Source organism: Hipposideros armiger, unplaced genomic scaffold (assembly GCF_001890085.2).
Source record: "Hipposideros armiger isolate ML-2016 unplaced genomic scaffold, ASM189008v1 scaffold_110, whole genome shotgun sequence".
Lineage (NCBI taxonomy): Eukaryota > Metazoa > Chordata > Mammalia > Chiroptera > Hipposideridae > Hipposideros > Hipposideros armiger.
In genome coordinates, this window is record NW_017731460.1 from 1,857,427 (window position 1) to 1,880,944 (window position 23,518).

The window sequence follows — 23,518 nt, forward strand, 5'->3', positions numbered from 1 at the left end:
TCAGTTTCCCCAGAAACTAACACATTGCAAAACTCTAGTACAATATCACAACCTGGGTATTGATACAGCCAAGGTACAAAACATTTCCTTCACCGTAAGGATTCCTCATGTTGTCTTTTTATAGCCACACCCACTTCCCTCCTACCTCCCCCTTGTTTAATCCCTGGCAACCAGTAATTTGTTCTCAATTTCTATAATTTTCCCATTTCAGGCATGTTAATTAAATGAAATCATACAGTGTGTAACTTTCTGGGATTGGCTTTTTGCCCCCAGCATAATTCTCTAGAGAGTCATCCAGACTATTGTTTATATCAGTAGTTTGTTCATCTTTATTGCTGACTAGTATTCCATGGTATGAATGTACCACAGTTGTTAAACCATTCACCTAGTGAAGGATGTATGGGTTGTTTCCAGTTTTTGGCTACTATGAATAAAGCTTCTATAAACATTTGTGTACAGGTTTTCGTATGAACATAAGTTTTCATTTCTCTAGGATAAATGCTCAGGAATGGAATTGCTAGAGCTTATGGTACTTAAATGTTTATTTCCTCTACATACATTTAGATCCACATTTTTCTCTTCCTTGCTTTTAAGATTTTTTTTTTTGTCTTTAGTTTTCAGAAGTTTGACACTATCTTGGTGTGGATTCATTTGATCTTACCTCTGTGGGTTTGGCTCAGCTTCTTGAATCTATAGGTTTGCCTTTTGCCAGATTTGGGGATGGTTCAGCTGTTATTTCTATGCGTAGTTTTTTCAGCTTTGCCCTCTATTTCCTCTCCTGGAACTGCAATGATACAAATGTTAGCTCTTTTGTTATAGTCCCACAGGTCCTTGAGGCTCTGTTCACTTTTTTTCCAGTCTGTTTTCTCTCTTGTTCAGATTGGGTAATTTATTTTTCCTATCTTGTAGTTTCCTGATTCCTCTGCCCCTTCATTCTGTTATTGAGCTCATACACTGAATTTTATGTTTAGATTATTGTATTTTTGAGTTCCAAAATTTCAGTTTGGTTTCTCTTTATTTTATTTCTTTAGGGACACTTTCTACTTCTTTGCTGAGATTTTATATTTTCATTTGTTTCAAGTATGTTTGTAATTGTTTGTGGAAGCATTTTGATGACTCTAAATTTTGTCAGATAATTCTAAGAGCTTTGTCATCTCAGTTTTGTTATTTATTCATTGTCTTTTTTCATTCGGTTTAAAATCTTCCTGGTTCTTGGTATGGTGAGTGATTTTCAGTAGAAAGTTTGACATTTTGGGTATTATGTTGGGAGACTTTGGTTCTTATTTAAATCTGTTTTAGCTAGTTCCTCTGACACCACTATTTACTCCCTGTGAATTTGAGGAATAAGTCAATTAGCTGTGACATATCGTCCTGGTTATGTATTGCTGGGTTTCATTTGCCAATGTTTTGTTTACCACTTTGGTTCATCTGTGAAGCTGACCTAAATTTTTTCTTTCCTGTAATGTTTTCCTTGGTTTTAAGTATCAATGTTAGGCTTGCCTCAACTTTTCTGCTGATCACTGTGGCTAGGACTTCCAATATTATGTTGAATAAAAGTGGCGAAAGTAGATATCCTTGTCTTTTTCCTGATCTTAAGGAAAATGCTTTTAGCTTTTCACTGTCGAGAATGATGTTAGCTGTGGGTTTGTCATATATGGCCTTTAGTATGTTGACTTAAGTTTCCTCTAGTCCCACTTTGCTAAGAGATTTTATCATAAGTGGATGCCGGATTTGTCAAATGTGGCCAATTGATTTTTAACAAAGGTGCAAAGGCAATTCAATGGAGAAAGGATAGTCTTTTCAATCAGTGGTACTAGAACAATTGAAGATATGTACAGAATCTTGACCCAGACCTTGCACCATAAACAAAAATTTACTCAAAATGGATCATAAAACTAAATGTAAAGCCTAAAACTATAAAACTTTTAGAATAAAACAAAGGGGGAAATCTTTCTTTCCTTAAGTTAGGCAAAAAACCCTCTTAAATACCACACCAAAAGAATAATCCATAAGAGAAAAAAAATATTGAACTTCATCAAAGTTTAAAACTTCTGCCCTTTGAAAGCCAGTGTTAAGAATGACAAGAAAAGCTACAGGCTGGAAGTTAATAAGGAATTTTTATCCAGAAACTATAAAGAACTCTACAAAACTCAATAATAAGAATACAAGCAACCCAATAGCAAAATGGACAAAAGATCTGAACGTACATTTTACCAAAATAGAAATGTGGATGGTAAATAGATACATGAATTCTTAACATCACTAGTCACTAGAAAAATACAAATTGAGACAAGTTTTAATAAATTAAATACAATTGAAATCCTACCAAGATTCTTTTCTGACCACAGTGATATGAAACTAGGAATCAATTACAAGAGGAAAACTGGAAAATTCACAAATATGTGCAGATTAAATAATATGCTCCTGAAAAACCAATGGATCAAAGGAAAAATCAAAGGAAAATATTTTTTTAAAATCTTGACACCAGTGAAACACAACATACCAAAACTTATGAGATGCAGCAAAAGCAGTTCTATGAGAGAAGTTCATAGCAATAAACGTCTATATGAAGAAAAAAGAAAGATCTCAAATAAACAACATAACTTTACATCCCAAGAAACTAGAAAAAGAACAAACTTAGCCCAAAGTTAGAAGGAAGAAACTAACAAAGATCAGAGTTAAAATAAATGAAATAGACTAGGAAGGCAAGAGAAAATATCAATGTAACAAAAAGCTGTTTTATCTAAAAAAATAAATAAAATTGACAAACCTTTAGCTAGACTAAGGAAAAAAGAAGACTCAAATAAAATCACAAATGAAAGAGGAGACATTACAATTGATAACACAGAAATATTAAGGAGCTAAGCAACTGCTATGGACAATTATACAACAATAATTAGATAACCTAGAAGAAACTTATAAATCCCTAGAAATATAAATATACACAATCTGAATCATGAAAAAATAGAAAATCTGAACAGAACAATTACTACTAAGGAGATTGAATCAGTAATAAAAAACCTCCCAACAAAGAAAAATTCAGGACCAGGTGGCTTCACTGGTGAATTATACCAAGCATTTAAAGAGAAGTTAATAGGAATCCTTCTCAAATTCTTCCAAGAAATGGAAGAGGAGTTAACATTTCAAAACTCTTTTACGAGGTAAGCATTACCCTCATATTAAAGCCAGACAAGGACACTCCAAAAAAAAAGAAAATTACATGCCAATATACCTGATGAACACAGATGCAAAAATTCTCAACAAAATATTTGCAAACTGAATTCCAATAGCACATTAAAAGGATCATACACCATGATCAAGTGGGGTTTATTCCTGGGATTCAAGAATGGTTCAACATGTACAGATCAATAAATATGATACACATTGACAAAATTAAGGATACAAATCATATGGTCATCTTAATAGGTACAGAAAAAGCATTTGGCAAAGTTTAACATCCTTTCATGATAAAAACTCTCAACAGATTGGATATAGAAGGAATGTACTTCAACATAATAAAGCCATATGTGACAGCCCACAGCTTACATTATACTCAATGGTGAAAAGCTAAGAACTTTTCCTCTATGATAAGGAACAACATAAGGATAACAAGGCACTCGACATCACTAATCATCAGGGAAATGCAAATCAAAACCACAATGGAATAACACCTCATAACCTGTTAGAATGGCTATCATCAAAAAGACAAGAAGTAGGCCAACCGAGTGGCATGTTGGTTAAGAGTTGGCTTTGGACGCCAGCTCTGAGCAGCAGGGCCCTGGTTCGGATCCCACATGAGGGCCAGTGACCCTGTGCCCTCTACAGCTAACATGGTGAACAACAGCTTGACCTGGAGCTAGGCTGCCATGAGTCACCGGCGATGGTGTAGGCTGCAGTGGGGCTGGGCAGCAGCTGGTGTGTGCTTTCGTGAGCTGCCGTGAGCCGCCTTGAGTGGCTGTCAGTGGCCAGCGAGTGACTGTCTCACCTGGGAAGAGCGCAATGATAATACCAACATGGGTCAGTGAAGCGACGTCCTCCACAACTAGACTGAAGAACAAAAGGACAGCAACTTGTCTGTTCCCCTTTCCCAATTCTCCAATAAAATCTTTAAAAAAAAAAAAAGACAAGAAATAACAAATGCCAGCAAGGATGTAGTGAAAAGGGAATCATTGTACACTGTTGGTGGGAATGTAAACTGGTAAAGCCGCTATGGAAAACAGTATAGAGGTTCCTCAAGAAATTAAAAATAGAATTACCATATATGATCCAGCAACCCCATTTCTGGGTATATATCCAAAAAAAATGACTTCATTATCTTGAGAGCTATCTGTACATCCATGCTCACTTTAGCATTATTCACAATAGCCAAGGTTTGGACACAACTTAAGTGTCTGTTGATAGATGAATGGATAATGAAAATGTAATATGTATAGATATAGGTATAAATATTGACATATGTAATGGAATATTGTTCAGCCTTAAAAAAAGATCTTGCCATTTGCAACAACATGGCTGAAACTGGAGGGTATAATGCTGAGTGAAATAAACCAGACAAAGATAAATACTGCATTGTATCACTTACATGTGAATCTAAAAAAATAGAAAGAAAGAAAAAAGTCAAACTCAGAAACAGAGAGTAGAAAAGTGGTTGCCAGGGGCTTAGAGAGGTGGGGGAAATAGGTAAAAAGTTGGTGAAAGGGTGCAAACTTTCAGCAATAAGATGAATAATGTCTGAGAACCTCATGTAAAACATAGTGACAATAGTTTATAGTTGATGAGACTGTATTTTATAATTGAAATTTGCTAAGAAAGTAGAACTTAAATGTTCTCACTAATAAAAAAAGATAAAAATGTTAGGTGATGGGTGTGCTAATTAACCAAATGGGGGAATCCTTTCACAATATATGCATATATCAGATCACCACAATGTACACTTAAAATATCTTACGATTTTGTCAATTATACTTCAACAAAGCTGAAATTTAAAAAAGAAGGCACAAATAAATAATATTTAAATAAAAAAGATAGATACTACAGATACATAGAATAGTTTTAAACTCATAGTGTGTGGTAAATTTATGCCAATATATACTTTTAATTAACATGAAAATTTTCCTAGAAAAATCTAAATTGCCAAAATTAACTCAAGAAAAGGAAGAAAACGTAAAGAAAACAGTTCCATTAGATAATCTGAATTGGTAGTAAAAAATATCTGTCTTAAACACTCACACGGACACGTGCACACATGCATATACACAAAAATACACGGGAAGAAAAAAAGGCTTCAGGCCTTTTATCGGCAAGTTTTACCAACTTTAAAGGATCAGGCAATTCTTATTTTATACTTTTTCATAGAAAGAGAAAAAAAGGAAAGCTTAGCAACTGATTTTATGAAACTACTATAACTTTGATACCAAAACTAGATGAGGACAGTGCAAGGAAAAATATATACAGATCAATCTCATAAACAAACATTTTAAATAAAAGTTAGCAGTATTTTTATACATTCATCATGATCAAGGAAGAATGTAAGGAAGATTCAATATTAGAAAAATTTAACAACGTAATTCACCATATTAACACATTAAAAAAGAAAAACCCTATGATCATCTCAATATATGCCAAAATGAAAAAAAAAATCATTCAATACAATTCAACATTAATGATAAGGGAAAAAAAACCTCTGAGCAGAGTAGAAGTAGAATTTTCTGAACTTGATCATTGTTTGCAAATGTCACCCCAGAACAAACACTATTCTTAGTAGAGAAACTTTAGAAGCATTCTATTTCTCCATTAAAAGCAGAGACAGTTCAAGGGAGACCGCTACTGCCACCGCTACTGAACACTGTCCTTGAGGCCTTAGCACAAGCAATAAGAACAAAGATGGATGGAGGGAGGGGTATTAGTTAGGAATGCATGTGACTGCAAATATCAGCAACCCTATCTACCAGTGGCTTAAACAGTGAGGTGCATTTGTCTCATACACAGGCCATCAGGAAGTAGGCAGTCAGGGTTAGCGCTGCTGATCAACAGGGTTGTAACGGCTCTCTTTCTGCTTTACATTCTTTAGCCTGTTTGATTTCATCTTCATGCACGCCCTCTTGGCTCTAAGATGTCTCCTGCAGATCTGGGCCTTAATGTACACATTCCAGGCAGGAAGAGGGGGAAATAGTGGTGCCAGTCTCTTCCCAGAAGCCCCTGGACGGACTTCTGCTCACTACTCACTGGTCACGTGGCCACTGCTAGCTACAAGAAAGGCTGGAAAAGTGAATGTCCAGGGATAGGGTTAGGGTTAGGATTTGGGACATATTTGTACTGTATACCTATTATGGTAAGTTATGCTTGGTCTAAGCCTTTCATGAAAACTGTTTTTGATGGGTATTAAATGTATTTAATATTCAGGGCATACTTATACTAAAATGTTACTTGTGTTTATTTAAAATGAAAACTTAACTATGTGTCCTTTAAATTTTGTTTTTTCTAAACCTGGCAACACTAGGAGCTGGGCATGTTGTTACCCTGAAAAAGCTGAGCTTCTAAAATTATCGAGGAAGAAAGGGGGATGGCTCCTTGCCAGGCACATAGCAACAACTGCCACAGAAGCACACACGCTTGTCCACAAAGACAAGTTTTTACCCCCTGACATTAACTCTGGCAAAATTTATCATACAGATTTTTCCAGAAGGGAAATTGAGTTGCAAAACTGACAGTGCCTTAGGATACAGTTTTGTTGAAGATGCAGACACATTCTTCAAACACATGTGTCTCATAAAATCCAAGGCTACATGAAGTTATAATTTAGTGATAGAATTTCCACAGGTAACTAAGAAAAACATAAAAAAATGTTTTTAAGAGATACCATTAACTGTGCACTATCCATGTGAAATTACAAATCTTTGATATCTTTTTTCTTTTAAGATTTTTATTGGGGGATTGGGGGATGGGAACAGCGCTGGGGAATTGGGGAAGGGGGAACAGACAAGTTGCTGTCCTTTTGTTCTTCAGTTTTGTTGTGGAGGACGTTGCTTCACTGGCCCAAGTTGGCACCATCATTGCACGCTTCCCGGGTGAGGCAGATCAGTCGCCAGCTTCTGGACGGCCGCTCACAGCGGCTGCTGGCCGCTCACGCTGGCTGCTGGCTACATACGGTAGCCCATGGCAACCCACTGCAGCAGGGGCTGCAGCCTACGCCGTCGCCAGTGACTTATGGCAGCCCAGCTCCAGGTTGAGCTGTTGTTCACCATCTTAGTTGTAGAGGGCAGTGTCACTGGCCCTCATATGTGGGATCCGAACCGGGGCCCTCTGACATCCCAAGCCAGTTCTTAACCAACGTGCCACTCGGCCGGCCCAAATCTTTGAGATCTTTATACTACCAAATTTCATTAAAATTTTACTAAAATCCTTTTAAAATTATGCCTACTTGAAAACTTGTCAGCCGCTATTTTTGTTTCAACATGGGAATTGAACCATAAATCTCACTTGGCTGAGGGAATCTGAAAATTAAAAAGTGTACTGAGCCTGCAGATACCAGAATAACAGGCTTTATTGGTGAATCTGTGGATTCAGAGCCACCTGGGAACAGGGTGCGGACTGGCCTTTAGAGTGGGAGAGCCAAGAGTGGGAGAGCCAAGCCCAAGTGGACCACAGAGCAGAAAGCACAGGGGTCAAAGCAAAGTCTTATAGGCTAGAAAATGGAGTCTTCATACAGTATTGCCAACTCCCCAGGCTCAGAGGAAGTGGTGGGCAGTCTAATAGGCAGGGAGGCTTGCTGGAAGCCAGGGAAAACAGAAAAACGGTAAGTTGGTCAAATGCAACAAACAAATCCCCTTTTGGAGGTGATTTGTAGTGATAAGACTCAGGAATTCCTGCTGCTTTTTAAGAGATGGATGAAGATATTCCTTACCAGCCCAGGTGAGGCAACGTGAGAGAACTGAGCCCTTAAGGTAGGATTCTAAACTGTATTCCGATGTGCTGTATTTGATCAACACCTGTCAATTCTAAGATTATTGCTATAGAACTGACAGAAAAGGGGTGGACTAAGGAAATGAGTTGAAAGAAGCCTCACTTCTTTGACTCAGTTACTATTTAAATAAATTATTTGTTCTCTTTCTTGGAAAGATTAGGGTAAAGATTCCTCTCTCCTGAGAATGTCAGACTTGGGCTGCTTGTGAAGGGCAGTTGGGTTTGCTTCCAGGCAACAGAAGGGCTGCCATTTCTCTCCCAAGAATTGTCTATGCGTAGGCCTACATGCTATACATGGACTAGATGCGTTCCCCAACACTTGTTGCTTAGAGATTTAATTAATTTCAAAAATAATATTTATTGCATTTTTCATGTGCATTATTTCTCCAAGCCATTTAAATTCCATAGAATCATCTTTTTAAATGACTACACAATAGACTAGTCCATCATATGTAGTTATATAAATTTACCTTTTAAATGAACTTAGGAATATGTCTATTTAAAGAAATCTTACAGTGAAACATTTTATAAGGCAAATAGTCCTCTCTAATTTGCCTGTTTTTAAAATTTTTCTTTTCATGTAGGCAGTTTGCAGGAGGCAAGCTAGCCTTATATTCTGACGGAACTGTTGTGCTCCCAAGCTTTTTGCTTTCCTTCTAAAGTCATTGATCACAAATGTTTCATTGAAATGATACAGGAAAGACTTGTAGTGAACAGTCAATGGGTGACAGAGCTATATGACTTTCAAGGCGCAAAGCACTAACCCAATGACTCACCCTCTCTTCCTGGAAGAGGTAACTTTGCACTACCTTCCATCCACAGCCCCTTTGGCTACAACTCAGAAACGACAGTCTGTTCCAGAAGAAGTGACGATCTCACTCAGGAGACAAAAATCAAAGGTATTCATATTTCTAGCTAATGGGAAAAAATTGTTCCTATTTATAATGTTCTCAGTGAGATTTTTTTTTGCTAATACACACATGTTATAGAGTTGTACCTTTCATATAGAAATAAATACTATTTCAGCTGTTGCTAGAAAGTATTTGATTTTACAAGGGGGGATTGTTATGCAAGTAATCTCTACTATGACATTGTCAGTGGGGTCTAAAAAAAATCAATCATATCAAATTATTGTGAGATTAACTAAATGATTGAGTCAACCTCTACCAGCTGCTGAAGAGTCCAGGAGTCCAGAATACAATAGCTATTGCTTTATATTCAAATTTGTGTTGCATAGGGTATGTTATTGTGAGGTTTTGCTGTATTTCATTTGTTATTAAGCATAAGATAAAAAAGCAAGCTCTCTGATTTTTGCACAGATTCCTTAATGAGAAAGGGGAAGGAATTTTGTATCCTCTAATTAAGACCTCCCAGTACAACATATTCATCCTCATGGAGGTTCTCCTGGTTTATAGGTGCTGGACTTCTGTAGCTTGCTTTCGTATGTTTATGAGCCACAGGCAGACTTGTGATAATTGAAACTTTTCACCATAGAAAGGAGACAGCTGGCAGTGTCTTTTTCTGGGCTTACCCTATGTGGTCATGTGTACAGCTGCTCTCATTAAAACACACACACATACACACACACACACACACACACACACACACACAAGAAAGAGAAATTGAAGAGTGACATGGAAGAAATTAATCCTACTGTGTCTACATAGTAGACTGTTACCTGTTCTTCCCAGACCTTCATCTTTTAACTCCCCAATCTTCCTCAAAATGTTTTCACTGTATTTGCAGCACTGCCGGCTGTTTTCCTCTGCAGATTTTCCAAGCTGTTTATGTAGCAGCGTGTCACGTGACACCCCAGTTGCCATGGCAAATATTTGTGTTTCATGAAAAATGTGGGTTTAAAAAAAAAAATCAATGTAAATGGCCAAATCCCAAGACAGACAAGCCTTGAGGCTAGCGTTTGGCCTGCACCATTATTGTTTCAAACTCAGCTGTTTAACAGGCTGTGCGAAGGCCATGGGCTAATGTGCATAATGGGAACAGGCAGGGGCACCTGTTTCAATTCCCACCGTGCTGGAGCTCTTAGATCCCACAGTTTTACAGATAACAGATCTACAGGTAATACAAAGGTGACTAGGTTTTAAGCAGTAAGCTTAAAAAAATTTTTTTGAAACAAGGACATTTTCTGAGTGCTAATTAACCCTACCTTTAATTTCCTCTCTATTGACTTCACAAAGCTTTTTCCCTACTGCTAGAAGCAGTCATATTTAAAGACCCTTTTCCTGTGGTCTGGAATTGGCACGTTTCTGAATGGACTCTTCAATAGTAAACATAATTATTCATATACCCTGTGAAAAGTGTCCTAGCATGGAAGTGAAAGGCTGAGAGAAGGACTGTGACATACTTGGCTTCATGATAGAGCCAGAAGAGACCATGGATCAGTTCCCAGCACTGGGCAGTGTGGTGTCACACAGAGAAGCCCTTTCTTGTAAATATTTCTCTGGGGGTCCCTTAGAAGTGGGACTTGGCACCTGATTACAGTTGTTTAGGTAAATATTGACTTTGTCAAACTCTTGCTTCAAAGCAAGCAGTGCCCTTGGCAAGCAGAGCATCATTGTGTGGGGTGGGAAAGGCCTTTCTAATTATTACTCCTGCCTGTATGGAAATAGGGAACAGGCCGGCCCAGCAGGGGAGGCTGGGGATGTGTGGGGCAAGGGGCTGAGGAGAGCCTGGGCCTTTTAAGGTTTTGTAAAACTGCCCATGAGAACCATTTTTGATTTAAACTGTGTCTCCTTCTCCATTGTAGGGGAAAGGCAAAAGGTCAAGAGGACATCGTGATAGAAAGGTCTGTAATTTGTGTGACTAGTTGAAATTTGGGGTCTGTCACCTGATGTCCCTTCCTTTTGCTGCAGGGCAAAAGCATGGGAGGCAAGTTTGACAGCTGGAAATGGCAACAAAAGTTCTTTCGCTCTTCTTTTATAAAAGAAATTACATCATGTTTTCAGGAAAAAAAAGCATGGTTCATTTAAAGTGGAAAAACTTTTTTTTCCCCCCTCGGTTGGGACTGAATTAATTCTCAAGCTTCAGTCCAAACGAGTGATTTTGCATACTCAAAATTTGGCTGAGCCACATCAACCTCAATCTAAGATTTTCATCTTTTAAAAGTACACTTCAAATGAAATAAAATGTTAGAACAAATCCAGTTGTCCCCCGGCAGATATGATATAATAGGTAAGGGTTTGAGCTTTAGAGCTAAGCTAAGACAAATAAGATAGCAAAAAAGTTGGGAAAATGAAATAATTCTCATAATACAGCAAGTACATGCCAGCCAGGAACACTCCATGGGGCCATGCATGGGGTAATAAAAGTTCTGAACTTGAAGCAGGAGAAAGCTAAATTCTCCTCTTACCTAATAGAGGAACTTGGAGCAAGTTACTTAGATTCTCTGTGCCTCCCTTTTCTCCCCTGACACATGGGAACAACTCCTCTTTTCTCACAGGGTGACTATGAGGGTTAGAGGAGTTAATGTCACATGTGAAAGTGCTTTGAAGCTATGAAGCACTTGTTATCAAATTCATCATTTTATTTTTAAGAGCATCTTCTAGGCCTCCCTTTCTCGGTGATCTTACCAGTAAGAATTTCAGAGGGAGCTTAGTCACCTCTTTTAAAGGAAAAAGAAGCCCCCCTTTTGGGTCTCCTTAAACTCCTGAAGAGCTGTGACTAAAACAATGCTGTATTTACCGCAGTGATCGCATACAGTCTTGAGCCCAGACAAATCGCTCCTAGGTAAGCTAATCAATGCCGTTAGATCCTTCCTCTCGCTTCCCTTGATTTCTTGCTGTAAGGAAATGGTGAGCTTGCTCCTGCATTTTAACAATAGGATGGCTTTAGGAATACTAGTGCATTATTTATCTGGAATATTTATAACAGCTAATGTTGAATGAACATTTTCTTAGAGCATGGCACTAGGCACCTTCCAATACCCACTGAATGCTCACAGCAGCCCGCAAACCTCTGTGCTGTCCTTGTCCCCAAGCCCACACAGCTGGTAAAGGGCTGTGAAGGATGGCAGTTTGTACCCTGTCCACATCCTGGGTGATGAACTCTTTCCACACAGTTAAGGCACTGTTCTAACGTTTTACATGGACTATCTCATTTTTATAACATCTCTGCAGTAGGTACTATTATCATTCCCATTTCACTGGAAGGACCTGGATATAGAGAGGTGAAGGTCATCCAATCAATAAGTGATAGAGCCAGAGTACAGAACTGCACTATGTGACTGCCAGAACACCAAAGCATTAGAAAAAAATTTTTAATTTCAATCATTTTTTATGGGATTCTTTCTAAAAGATATTATGTGTCTGCCTTCCTAAGGTAATTTAACATTTTCTGTATCCAGTATTATGTATGCATATAACCAGTTTCTGGTGTCTTTTTTGTTTGTTTGTTTCCTTAGATTTCAGGACAGCCGTTGTCACCTCTGCTATCATATCTGCTTTTTCTGGCTCTAACTTTAACAGCCTTTCCTGTCTGCTAGATCAATTGACCAAATAATCAAAACCCAAGAAGTTGAATGATACATTTGAGTCAGTCAGGCTCCGCACAAGGATCCAAGGAATAAAATAATAAACTGTAGTAGAGTTTGTAGTAATTTCAAGATATCCAAGAATCTAATTTAAAAGTTTGAAGTTGTGCAAATTGCCTCTCTCAGCAAATATATCATTTAATTATCTCAAGGCAGGCATGTCAACAACTATGTTAAGATCCATGTAATTTTAATAGTTTGATAATAAAAATATATCTTATGAGTAAAACAAGCAAACAAACAAATATATTTATTGGACATAAGGGTCCAGGTTAAATTCATGAGTGTGTTTGCTTCTCAAAGAAGCTTCTCAAAGAAGACAAAAGGTTAACATGTGTTCATGGCAGTTTTTTATATTGACCTCTATACTTTTCTGTATTTTCAAGACTTTTTTCCAAATAAAAGAAGAAAAAAATAAAAGATAATCCTATTTCCTAAGCCGTACCTCTGTTGTAAAATTTCCTTTGCTATAGAAAGAATAGGTTTGGATGATTATATTTAAAGGTCATATTGAGGGTCTTGCTTCTCTTAGTCATTTTGTTATATTGTTACTTTCTTTAGTATTTTTCCAATGTATACTCTTAATCTTCTTGTTTAAAAACTGTTATAATTGTATAGGTTAGTCAACTGAGCTATTTTAATCAAGCAACATGTGTGACATTGAATTTACCACTGCTCCTATCTAGTCTCATTTCCCCCCATCTGTATAAGGAGGCCATGAGGCCAGAGCAGTGGTTTTAAGGAGCTTCCACATCGCCTTCAAGCCACACTCAACTCCCTCAGGGTTAGGAGAGAGGCAGACGTTCCCAACAGCTGGGGCTCTAGGCCCCTCACACCCACAGCTGCTGTGTTAACTGTTTCACCTCTTTACCATCAAATTATATTGTTTTTGAACCAAGTGTTCCAGACTTAAAAACATGTACCTTGAAAAGCACCAGGTGATGTCTAGCAGCAGTTTGGGCTCCAACATGGCATACGTATATAGTGGAGGAATAAGCATGCCTCGTGAAGAGTACAGAGTGCCTCCCTGGTTAGCTGTGCTTCCAGCACAATCCAGTCTCCTTTCTTGTCTTGCCTACAGAGCTCAAGAGAGTGAGGTCACACTTTGACAAGAATTAGAGCTCTGCAACCTGGAGATACAAGATGAGATTCAAAAGCAAGTCCAATGCCATTTTTCTCTCTTTTAGACTCACTTTCCCTCATGAAACCTCCCTTAATTTATCATCTTAAAGTAATAGAAAAAAAATCTGAAAACAAGAAAAACCATGGAATCTCTTAAAACCATTTTTCATTTCATAAATTTTCAATTTATTAGAAATTTCCACCCTCACCTATGCATTTTTGACATGAAACCTTTGAATTAAAATCATATACCGTAGTTTTATTTGCAAAACATTTTTTTCTTGCACAAAGTAATTGACAAGAAAAAATCTTATAAAATTGTTTTTGCTTCCCTTCATAACATCATCTAACTGTACATTTTTGTTGCATGTGATTAACAATTTTACTTATATATACCAGAAACAAAGGTTAAATTATCAGTAAGCCACAAAATAAGATCTTTACATTTTTAATTTATATCTTTCATCTATCAAATTATGACTTAATCATTTATCAAACACTTGGAAAGTTCAGAAATGAGGGGAAAATGTCAAAGTATGAAAGAAATAATTTTTTCCATAATACCACAACTCTTAGGGCATTATTGAAGCTTTGGTGTATCCCTTGGTCGGTATCATACTCTTTTCACCTAACAATTTATCATAAGCCTTTATATATATGATTTAAAATTCTAATAAAACATTTAATGACTGTAATATTCTGTCTTAAACATATAACATAGGCTTCTTAGCCATTATCCCATTGCTTGACATTAAATTATAAATGTCAAGCTATTATTAGTAGTAGTAATGAAATCATTGCCAGTTTTTCTTTGTTGTAAATAAAACTACCATGAGCATCTTTCATGTTTGTACGTAAATCTTTGTATTTAGGCCAAATCTTAGTGGTAGAACTCCTTGGTCAAAGGCTATGGACATTTTCAGATCCAAGCAGCCACACTTTCCATTAATGCTCCAAAACTCAAGCTGTGAGTTTGCAAATTTGTGAGTTGTATGATCCTAGAACAGCTTTGTGCTGTAAACCCAGTGCAAAGTGGCTATGAGCATAAATTTTACTATTCGTTCATTGACTCATTCACTTATTCATTCAACAGATCTTTATTGAGCTTTGACCATGTGCCAGGCAGTATACTAGGCGCTGCGAGTACAGCAGTGAACAGAACAAGCCAAGCCTTTGCCCTCTTGGGACTTACATTCTAGTGAGGGAAGCAGAAAATAAACAGATATTTCATATAATATCAGATAGTGACAAGTGCTAAGAATTCAAATAAAGCAGAATGCATATGTAGGCATAGAGGGTGTGAAAAGGTGGGGTAGTATAAGAATTCTACATGTGTTCTTTAGTGATCTGTGATCAACAGGCTTGTTATACACACAAGTTTCCTACGGAAAATGGTAATGTCAGGCTTTACTTTGGTGATAATAGAGGTCCTTTTTGAAGCTTGCTGTTTTTCCTTTACCCAGAGAGAAAATGGTGATATGTCTCTTCTCAGGAAACTGGGAATCCAGGCTGCTTTTGATGCCCATCCTGTCAGGTTCCCTCCATATCCCCAGCAGGTTCTATTCATCAATCATAACCGTCCCAAGTGGTCTTTAAATGTGTCACATTCTCTTAGAGAATATTAGAAGGGAAGCAGAAAAGATGAAATCAATGCAGCAGTAAAATTAAATGTGTCTCTAGAAAAGGAAATTTCACATTTGACTGAAAATGTACTCCATCTATTTTTCAAAAATCACCCTGATTTCATTCTGTTTGATCTTCAACCAGAATTGGTTCATTTGCGTGTTTTTATTCCATAAGAATGCATCTAGGGTGGGGATTTTTTTTTTCTCCTCAAGAAGTGTTGCAGAGTTCAGGAAGTTTCGTTTGAATAAGGATACTTTTCAAAGCAATTGCAGAAATTATCCCTAGAGAACTGCTGTGGATCTGAGTGACCGATACACTTAGTTCTCTTCGATTATATCCCTCCACTCAATGAGTTCTCTGTTTTTGCCTCTGGTTTCTCTTTATAAAGGTTAAGGTCTCTGACTCTCACTTTTCATTGATACTTAAGGCTTATGCAGTTGCTAGGTCCTATGAACTGAGAACTGCTTTGCTGATTTACACACCCTAGAATACCGGAATATTACTCTTTGGGGTTCTTTCCCCATGACCACGTTTACAGCTCTTCCTCTATTGTGGTTTGTAAGTTGCTAGAAAGAGTTTCCTATCTAAAAAAATAGAAAAAGAAAAAAAATCCTTGGGTGGCTTTCATAGTACATGAAGAGATGTTTGCCTTTGATGGCTTTACTAAATGTAGGAGTTTATTAAACAGCAGATACTCCTGCGGGGGTTACACTCCTTGAGTCAGAAGGACAGGGGGTGTCAAAATTAGAAGTGCCCTGAGTGATACCCTAATAGCAACTGAAACCCCACAGAAGTGACTTCCCGAGGCCTCAGAGGGAGGTAGTGACAGACCAGGTCCCAGGTCTTCTCACTGCAAATCCATCACTTTTCCACCATGCCATGGCTCATTAGCATGTTCATAGAGGTCAGTTTAACAGATTGCTTTCCAAATACGAAAGGAACAACAGGTCAAGGCCAGGTTGGCTGTGATGTAGAAGACGGTGAAAGGATGGCTAAGCAAGGTGAGCACAGCTTGGTAAGCTGTCATATGGGAAGTTCTGGACAATGAGGGCATTGGTGGTATGGGTGTAGGGAATGGCAGCTAGCTTCATGATCTTGGGCAAGACACTTAACCTCTCTGAGCTTCAGTTTCCTCATCTGTGGTAATAACCACATAGACTGCAGATGAAGCACTGTGAAAGCTTCTTTGCATATATTATGATCATCATAGCAACTCTACAGGGACCACTCATTTTTCCAGATGAGAAACACTCAGGTTCAGGGAGGATGTTGTCTTAGTCAGCTCAGGCTGCCATAACAAAATACTATAGACTGGGTGGCCTAAACAACAAATATTCATTTCTCACAGTTCTGGAGGCTGGAAGTCCAAGGTCAGGATGCCAGTGTGGTTGGGTTCTGATGAGAGGTCTCTTCCCGATTTGCACATGGCCAACTTCTTGCTATATCTTCATATGGTAGAGAGAGACAGATAACCTCTCTTTTGTCCCTTCTTATAAGGACACTAACCTCATCATGAAGGCTCCGCCCTCATGACCTAATTACCTCTTATAGGCCCCACCTCCAAATACCATCACACAGGGGACTAGGGCTTCAACATATGAATTTTGTGGGGACACGGTCAGTCCATGGCAGATGGTACTTTGCCCAAAAGTATGTAGCAGAAAGTGACAGAGTGTGGACTCGATCTCAGGTTAGTAAGACTGCAGGGCCAAGGTTCATTTCCCTGGACCCATAATAGCCTATTGAGTAAAAGGCAAGGCCAGCCACCTTCAAGATCCCTGATTATGCTGAGTCCTTGAACCCTGCGTAGGTCAGCTAATCACTCTAAATATTGAATATATCTTTCTAACAATTTTAACAAGCTGAGGTTTTGACATTTGTTCTGTACAAAACTTAACTCATTGTGGACCCTCAACAAATATTAAAGAACCAGCCTGACAGATGACATCCCTGAGAATAATGAAGACTCAGCTCTGAGAGTCACTTCACTTATACTCGGAACTAAGCTCTCACTTAGAGTCATAATGGCAGGAGGAACTTATTCTTTGTCACACTATGGGATTGCCTAGTCTAATCACTAATGGATATGTTTGGTTGTTTGAGAAACTGAACATCAGCTTATAGATTCAAAAATAATTTAGTCTATCTTTCTAGGCAAATCATTCTCTAAAGATGATATCCATGTTGGATTATCCCAAATACTTGCTCATTTACCACCAGGAGATCTTGGTTGTACCCAATTTAGAGAATCTTGGCTATGATTTAATCCTACACCCACATATATAAAAATAACATTTTTCATAATAACACTCAACTTAGAGATACATGCCTTTTTTCTGGAGTATTTCTTTGTGGAACTTATTTCTAAATTTTAGAAGGTCATACTGGGTCTATCTTTTTTGCTTTACATTTGTGACTCACTGACATATGTAATCATCATCCTGCCTTCCTGATTTCAGTTTCAGATTTAGAATTTCCCCCCAAATAACTGCTCCAGAAACTCTCAAAGTTACCCAGTTAATGATTACACTTTGCAAATAAGGAAGAGCATTTCCCAGCTAGTTGACCCGGTTAGTTAGAGCAGGATGCTAATAATTAGGCCATGGCCACGGGTTTGAGCTGTGTGTGGGCCAGAGAGCCAGCCCTACTAGGAGGAAACAATGTGGCTATTGAGTCGGTTTCAACACATGGGGAGTACAGCATATCTTAAACCAAAAAGAAGGGAGGGAAGGAGGGTGGGAGGAAGGGAGGGAGGGAGGGAGGGAGGAAGGAAGGAAGGAAGGAAGGAAGGAAGGAAGGAAGGAAGGAAGGAAAGAAGGAAGGAAGGAAGTAATTGTAGACAAGTTCATGAGATAAATGGTAAAGGAAGATAACAGAAGGAGCCAGAACCTGAAGCATGGCATGACCTTTAATCAGGGCTCTTATTCCTAGCAGGCTGTGAAACAGCTTTGTCTCTACCTGCTCAATGGATCTCACAATGCTGATGCACTGCTTTAATTTGGGAAGCCTTTCTCTTGAGAGACATGTCTTTTCTTGCTCTAAGTCTAAAGTGCTCCCAAGTGTGGCATTCTGCGTGACAGATGTACTACAGTTATGCTTTAGCTGACTCCGTGCCTGAGTGGTCTATTTGATGTCCAAGCGTGTGTTTCCTTTGAGAGCAAGTCTTTACTAGAATATCATCCAAGAAGGTAGAGAGGTGTAATCCTTTGTTCTAAAGGAGCCACTCTTAAATTCTGTAACCCCACTCTCACCCCACAGCTCTTCTTTCAAAGGGTCTTAAATGCATTTTCTGATGTATGTAAATGCTCTAGACCTACCCCACAAAGGCCCTGACCGAGAGAGACTTAAGAGTCCTCCCCCTTGAAAAACTTTTTCCAAGGTTGTTCCATTTTCATTGATGGTCCCAATGCCACAAGACTCTATAGAGATAAAAAATTTCACAAATATTTGAACATTTCCAAGGAGACTAGAGTCTCTAGTAAAACTCCCGTCCATCGCTGTGCTTCTTACAGGAGCCTCAGGGTCTTGTTGACAGAATCAGACATGTGGCTGCAAGACCAGCCAGCTCCACACATGTCCATCTGTGATTATTTTGCGTGTCTGGTTCTCGCTGATGAGGCACGGTCACCCTTCTCTGAATTCTAACCTTCCCATCATCAGAGCCCATTCTTGAAGGAAGGCAGAAGTGTAGCCACGGGCCATTTCTGTTGGAGCCCGTGCCACGGATCTTCTACCAGGAGTTGCAGCTCCTCCTGCCAGCACTGATGTCTGCTGAAGGAGGCATTGCTTCTCTAACTCTCTCTCGCCCATCCAAAAAGAAGGCATTTACTCCATTTACCAAACAGGTTACAGTCTCTCTTGGCACCTTGGCTAGATCAGAAAGGGCTAGAGTCTTGGCGAGAAGGCTTTTCCCATCATTTTTCATGCCGGTAACAACTCTTAAGGTAAAGGTATACAAAAGTTCACTGCTATTTAAGGTCCACTTCTAAAGTTCAAGGAAATTACCCCTTTTTGACTTAACACTTCCTTTTTGGCGTTTTTACTTGAAAATACAGTCTAACTCCACTGCCTGGAACCTAAGAAAAGAAAAAGAATGTGAAGGTTTTATTTATTCATTTCTTTATTGTGTTTGCTTATTGTTCTTTCATGGTAAATATATCTCTGGTTTTCTTTTCTCTTGGATAGCTTTCTGCCTTGAATCTGTTAGTTAATATCATTAAAATGTGTTTAATAAAGACAAAGCATGAACAATCAAACATAACAATACTCAACGCAGAGCTGTGGCATAAATGTTCTTGATACATTAATTAGGTCTTTTTTTTTTTCTTTGAGTTCTGTGAAAATTCTTCAAAATGCAGAGAGCAGTATAATCTTACCACTTGGTAAAGATGGACTTACACACCTAAAAACATTGACATACTAAAGACAACCTGTTTGTTAAATCCTTAAGCAAGAAGCAATCAGCACAGTGAGTTGATATCTGGCTTACAGAGGACCAGACAGGGCCCGAACCGTCTATGCCCTCTCACCCCCTAGGCCATCAGAACATTTGTATCATGGGCCAGAGTATCTAATTTTCTAATGCAACAGGTTTCAGTCATGAAATATAGTGGTTTCACAGTGGACATGAACGCAGTCAAATTTCCTTTTCCTTTTTTTAAAGGGGTATGTATAATATTTATTGCTATTGTCATCCAAACCTCTTCTGATTTTATTTTTTAAATAGCATTTATTCAGTTGTTGTTTTTTTACACAGGAAAGTATAAAGAAGAAAAGACTGTCCATCATCCCATTCTTAGAGAACCCCTCTTGACATTTAAAAATAAGAGTAGTATATTTTCATGACTTAAAACTTCACTCAGTACAGATAGAAACAAAATGAAAAACAAATGCTTCCTTGGTTTTATTTGTTACTCAATTTCAGATTCTATCTGCCTGGGGACAGCTTGATAGGTCCCTAAGAAGACACCAGATTTAAAAACAAAAGATCCTGTGTCAAGAGAAACTTAGAAAGCTGCAATGGTGATAACATACAACATAAGTGCTCCTTGTAAAAATTACTCCTGGGTGTTAAAGCAGGTGACAGAACTCTAAAGACACTAGAAACTGATGACCTGTTAGAATGTCAGAATAGACAAGAAAGCTTTGATGCGAGTATTTCAAGTTATAAAAACTACAAAAGGCATCACCCTGTTTTTCAGGCTTGGTGGATGGTTTATGAACAAGAAAGCAGTGAGACATTTCCATCCATGCATATGTAAAAAGTAAATCACAGTCGACCACATCAAAGTGAACTAAATGCACAACTATTATATGTCAGTTTCCTTGAGCAACTTTATAATCTTTTGTAAAAATGATAATAGCTTTGAGCAACCTCAAAGATATTCTTCTGGTAATGAGTTTTATGATATATACTGGCCAGACTTTCACATTATGACATGTATGTATTAAATCAAAAATAGGATCTATATTTTCCCACCATTAAGTAATAAATGATAATGTGACAGTGTGTGTTTTAAACATTCGCTTAAAGTAGATCATAATTCTCTCTCATCTCTGGTGACACTTCCCTTTCACAGTCCATGAAAGTCACATCCCCTTCTAGCGCTCTGAAATCACTGTGGGATTATGACTTTGTTATTTATAATGGCGTTATAAACAAGACAGCCCCGGACTTCTTAGCATTCAAGGAACATTTTAATATATCTTGGGGAAGTATTTTCTCCCTCTTGGAACACATCGAGAAGTTTCTCAGGGACTATGCAATACCAGAAGTCAAAATAAAAGGGGACAATTTGGTAGCCTTCCTTCCAGAGTTTGAGCTGAAGAATAAACTTACCAGACATGACCTTCTCTCAGTGTCAGAGAACCCAGCTCTCATTCAAATGATGTTAAAACTTCCGGGGCAAAAGTACAAGGGCCCAGGTGGCAAGTTCAAGGCTGCCAGCAAGATCCAAGCCACATGGAGATGCCACAAAGCAAGAAAATTCTTCCTCATGTTTCGCCAGCAGAAGTGGGCATCAGGTGTAATCGCCATTGCGTGGCTCTTGCATTGCCATAGGACCCGACTGAAGAAGATCCTGCAGGAATCACGTGAAAGACACCTGCAGAATTTCCGCGTTCGAGCCAAGGTACACAAGGCTGCCAGCTGTTAAGGCAGACCTCTTTTTCTAAACATTTCTTGCTTGAACGATTGCAATGAGTTGTGTCTTTATCTTCCCTTTCTCTCTCCAACAACCCCCGCCCTTGCCAGCCTCCCTTGCCTACCACTCTTCTCAATGTGTGATGCACAAACCCTACAATCATTTGTATCGAACATCATATTTTAGCCCTAATCAGGAATATGCAAAATCGGTTGCAATTTTTCTATGGAAAAAAAAAAAGGCCCTTCACATTGACTATGGTAGTTCTGTCAGAAAATCAATGTTGTAACTGCATTACCTTCTCTCCCTATATATACCTCCTGGCACTTTAATTTGCTAGGGGAAAAAAAAAAGTCCTGTCTTGTCTCCATTGCTGTCACCACTTTGTCAGAAAGTATTTAAGTTTGCAGACAGCCTTTTAATTAGTGCTCACAATTTCATTTATGTTTGCTTTCTCTTTTTTTTCATTCATATTCTGTTAATTAAGTGAGCTGCCTCTAATCTTCCCCTGCCAGTAGCATCATGTAGCCACCTAATTAAATTAATTGGGGAAGATGTTTTAAGTATGTAATTAAATCAATTAATATAATTTATGCCTGGCTTAACTGTACAGTGGAAAAACAGCTGAAGTTTGACTAGATGAATCCACTACAGCTTCCTGTCACTGATCAATGCTCTTCTTGATTTCCAGCATCTGGCAGCCAACTGGAATCGCATCAGGACCTCCAGGAGGACTATTATCCATATCCCGTCATTAGGTATAACACTTTTGCCTGCAAATCTATCAGCAACCTCTATTACCCACCACATTATGGCTCCTTGATTGAGTTCAAGGAAGGCCCCTTGTTTTATTCAAATTGGTCTCGGCAGGAAAATGTTCTCGACATGATGAGAGTAATAACACAGGGCCCTCGCTCGAAACGGCGTTTAATTTGGGGATTAAGCAAATAAAGTCATTATGTGGGGGTTGCTATTCAGTGGAGAGGTGATTTGCTGTAATTCGCTTTCATCTGTATGAAATGAACTAAAAAGTTGTATTTTTCCCCCTGAAATAACAGATAATGTTTTTGATCTTCTTTAATGATAGAACACAGGCTTGTGTGTGTTGTTGCTGTTACGCCAATAAGCCAGGACATTGCTTGTACACTGTTTTTAATCAAATGTGCAGTCAAAATGATAAGCTACATTCTCTGAAATTATTTAGTTCTAATTACGAGCAGATGGGATGCTTTATTTGCACCTAGGGCGCCTGAGCAAAAGGAAATGCTGTGTGAACAAGAATAATTAAGAAGTTGAATAGTGTTTTTTGCGCTTAAATAATCTGCAGTTTCATGTTAATTAGCACTAATGTAATTATTTAATTACATTTATGAATTGGGGAACTTAAAAGCTGTTGTCTACAACACAGTGGTAAAATAGGTATGCCAAAATGACATGGGGAATTTCAGAAATCTGCATTGAAATTTCTTTTAAAACGTAAACTGTTGTCAAAATATTTGGGATTTGCTTTGATTTTTATCTACCTAGTGTGTTAAATTTTCTTGTTGAGGCCAGATATCCCAAGCTCACTTGGTAGAGTTTTTGACAAGCAGTAAAATTCATTGAATCCTCATATAATATATTAGCTCTTTGTTAAGGCCTTTTAAACAGAGCAGTGCATTAAGTGATCTATTGTAATAGAATGCTGAATTGCAATTTATTTGTGCTCCTGTGTGAGGATATGTGTTTGTGTACTTATGTGCAATATAAAAACATAATACACTTAAACAGTAGTATGAAAAGCAAAAAGTGAAATTATTATATAAATATAATTATTATATTTTAAATTAGTAAAATATTCATAGTAATAAAATAATGCAAACTTTCCTAGATCCTCAAGTACTTACATCTAAGGACTTGTAGAAAAGTTTTTAAAATTCTTGAGTTATACAGAGCCTTTTAGTTTTGTTCTTTTTTTATGGCTCACAGAAGAAATTAGTTCCTTCTTAGGATGTAAGTGAGGCAAGACAGACCTGAATTTCATTCTAACTTAGGCTTTTGTATTGGTGGGACTACTTTTGCACACAAAATTAGTTCACACACAGAAATTGCACTTGTAATTGATAGCAACCAGAGAGGC

General features: G+C 38.1%; 1 protein-coding gene and 1 long non-coding RNA gene across 3 annotated transcripts in view; one reads left to right on the forward strand and one right to left on the reverse strand.

Moving 5' to 3' along the window:
* Positions 1 to 9,724, reverse strand: part of LOC109385246 (uncharacterized) — a 45,013-nt gene extending 35,289 nt beyond the window's left edge. Inside the window, exon 1 of one of the 2 annotated variants that reach the window (XR_002124582.1) lies at positions 9,641 to 9,724. This is a non-coding gene — a long non-coding RNA (uncharacterized LOC109385246). The remainder of the gene's footprint in view (positions 1 to 9,640) is intronic. The other variant, XR_002124581.1, reaches the window with a different exon arrangement.
* LOC109385244 (IQ domain-containing protein H-like) overlaps positions 1 to 23,518 on the forward strand; it is a 116,156-nt gene that overhangs the window by 2,629 nt on the left and 90,009 nt on the right. Inside the window, exons 2-7 of the mRNA XM_019647301.1 lie at positions 4,351 to 4,364; positions 7,612 to 7,636; positions 8,824 to 8,861; positions 10,727 to 10,765; positions 20,836 to 21,387; positions 22,091 to 22,157. Of these exons, the coding sequence (XP_019502846.1) occupies positions 4,351 to 4,364; positions 7,612 to 7,636; positions 8,824 to 8,861; positions 10,727 to 10,765; positions 20,836 to 21,387; positions 22,091 to 22,157 (735 nt within the window). The remainder of the gene's footprint in view (positions 1 to 4,350; positions 4,365 to 7,611; positions 7,637 to 8,823; positions 8,862 to 10,726; positions 10,766 to 20,835; positions 21,388 to 22,090; positions 22,158 to 23,518) is intronic.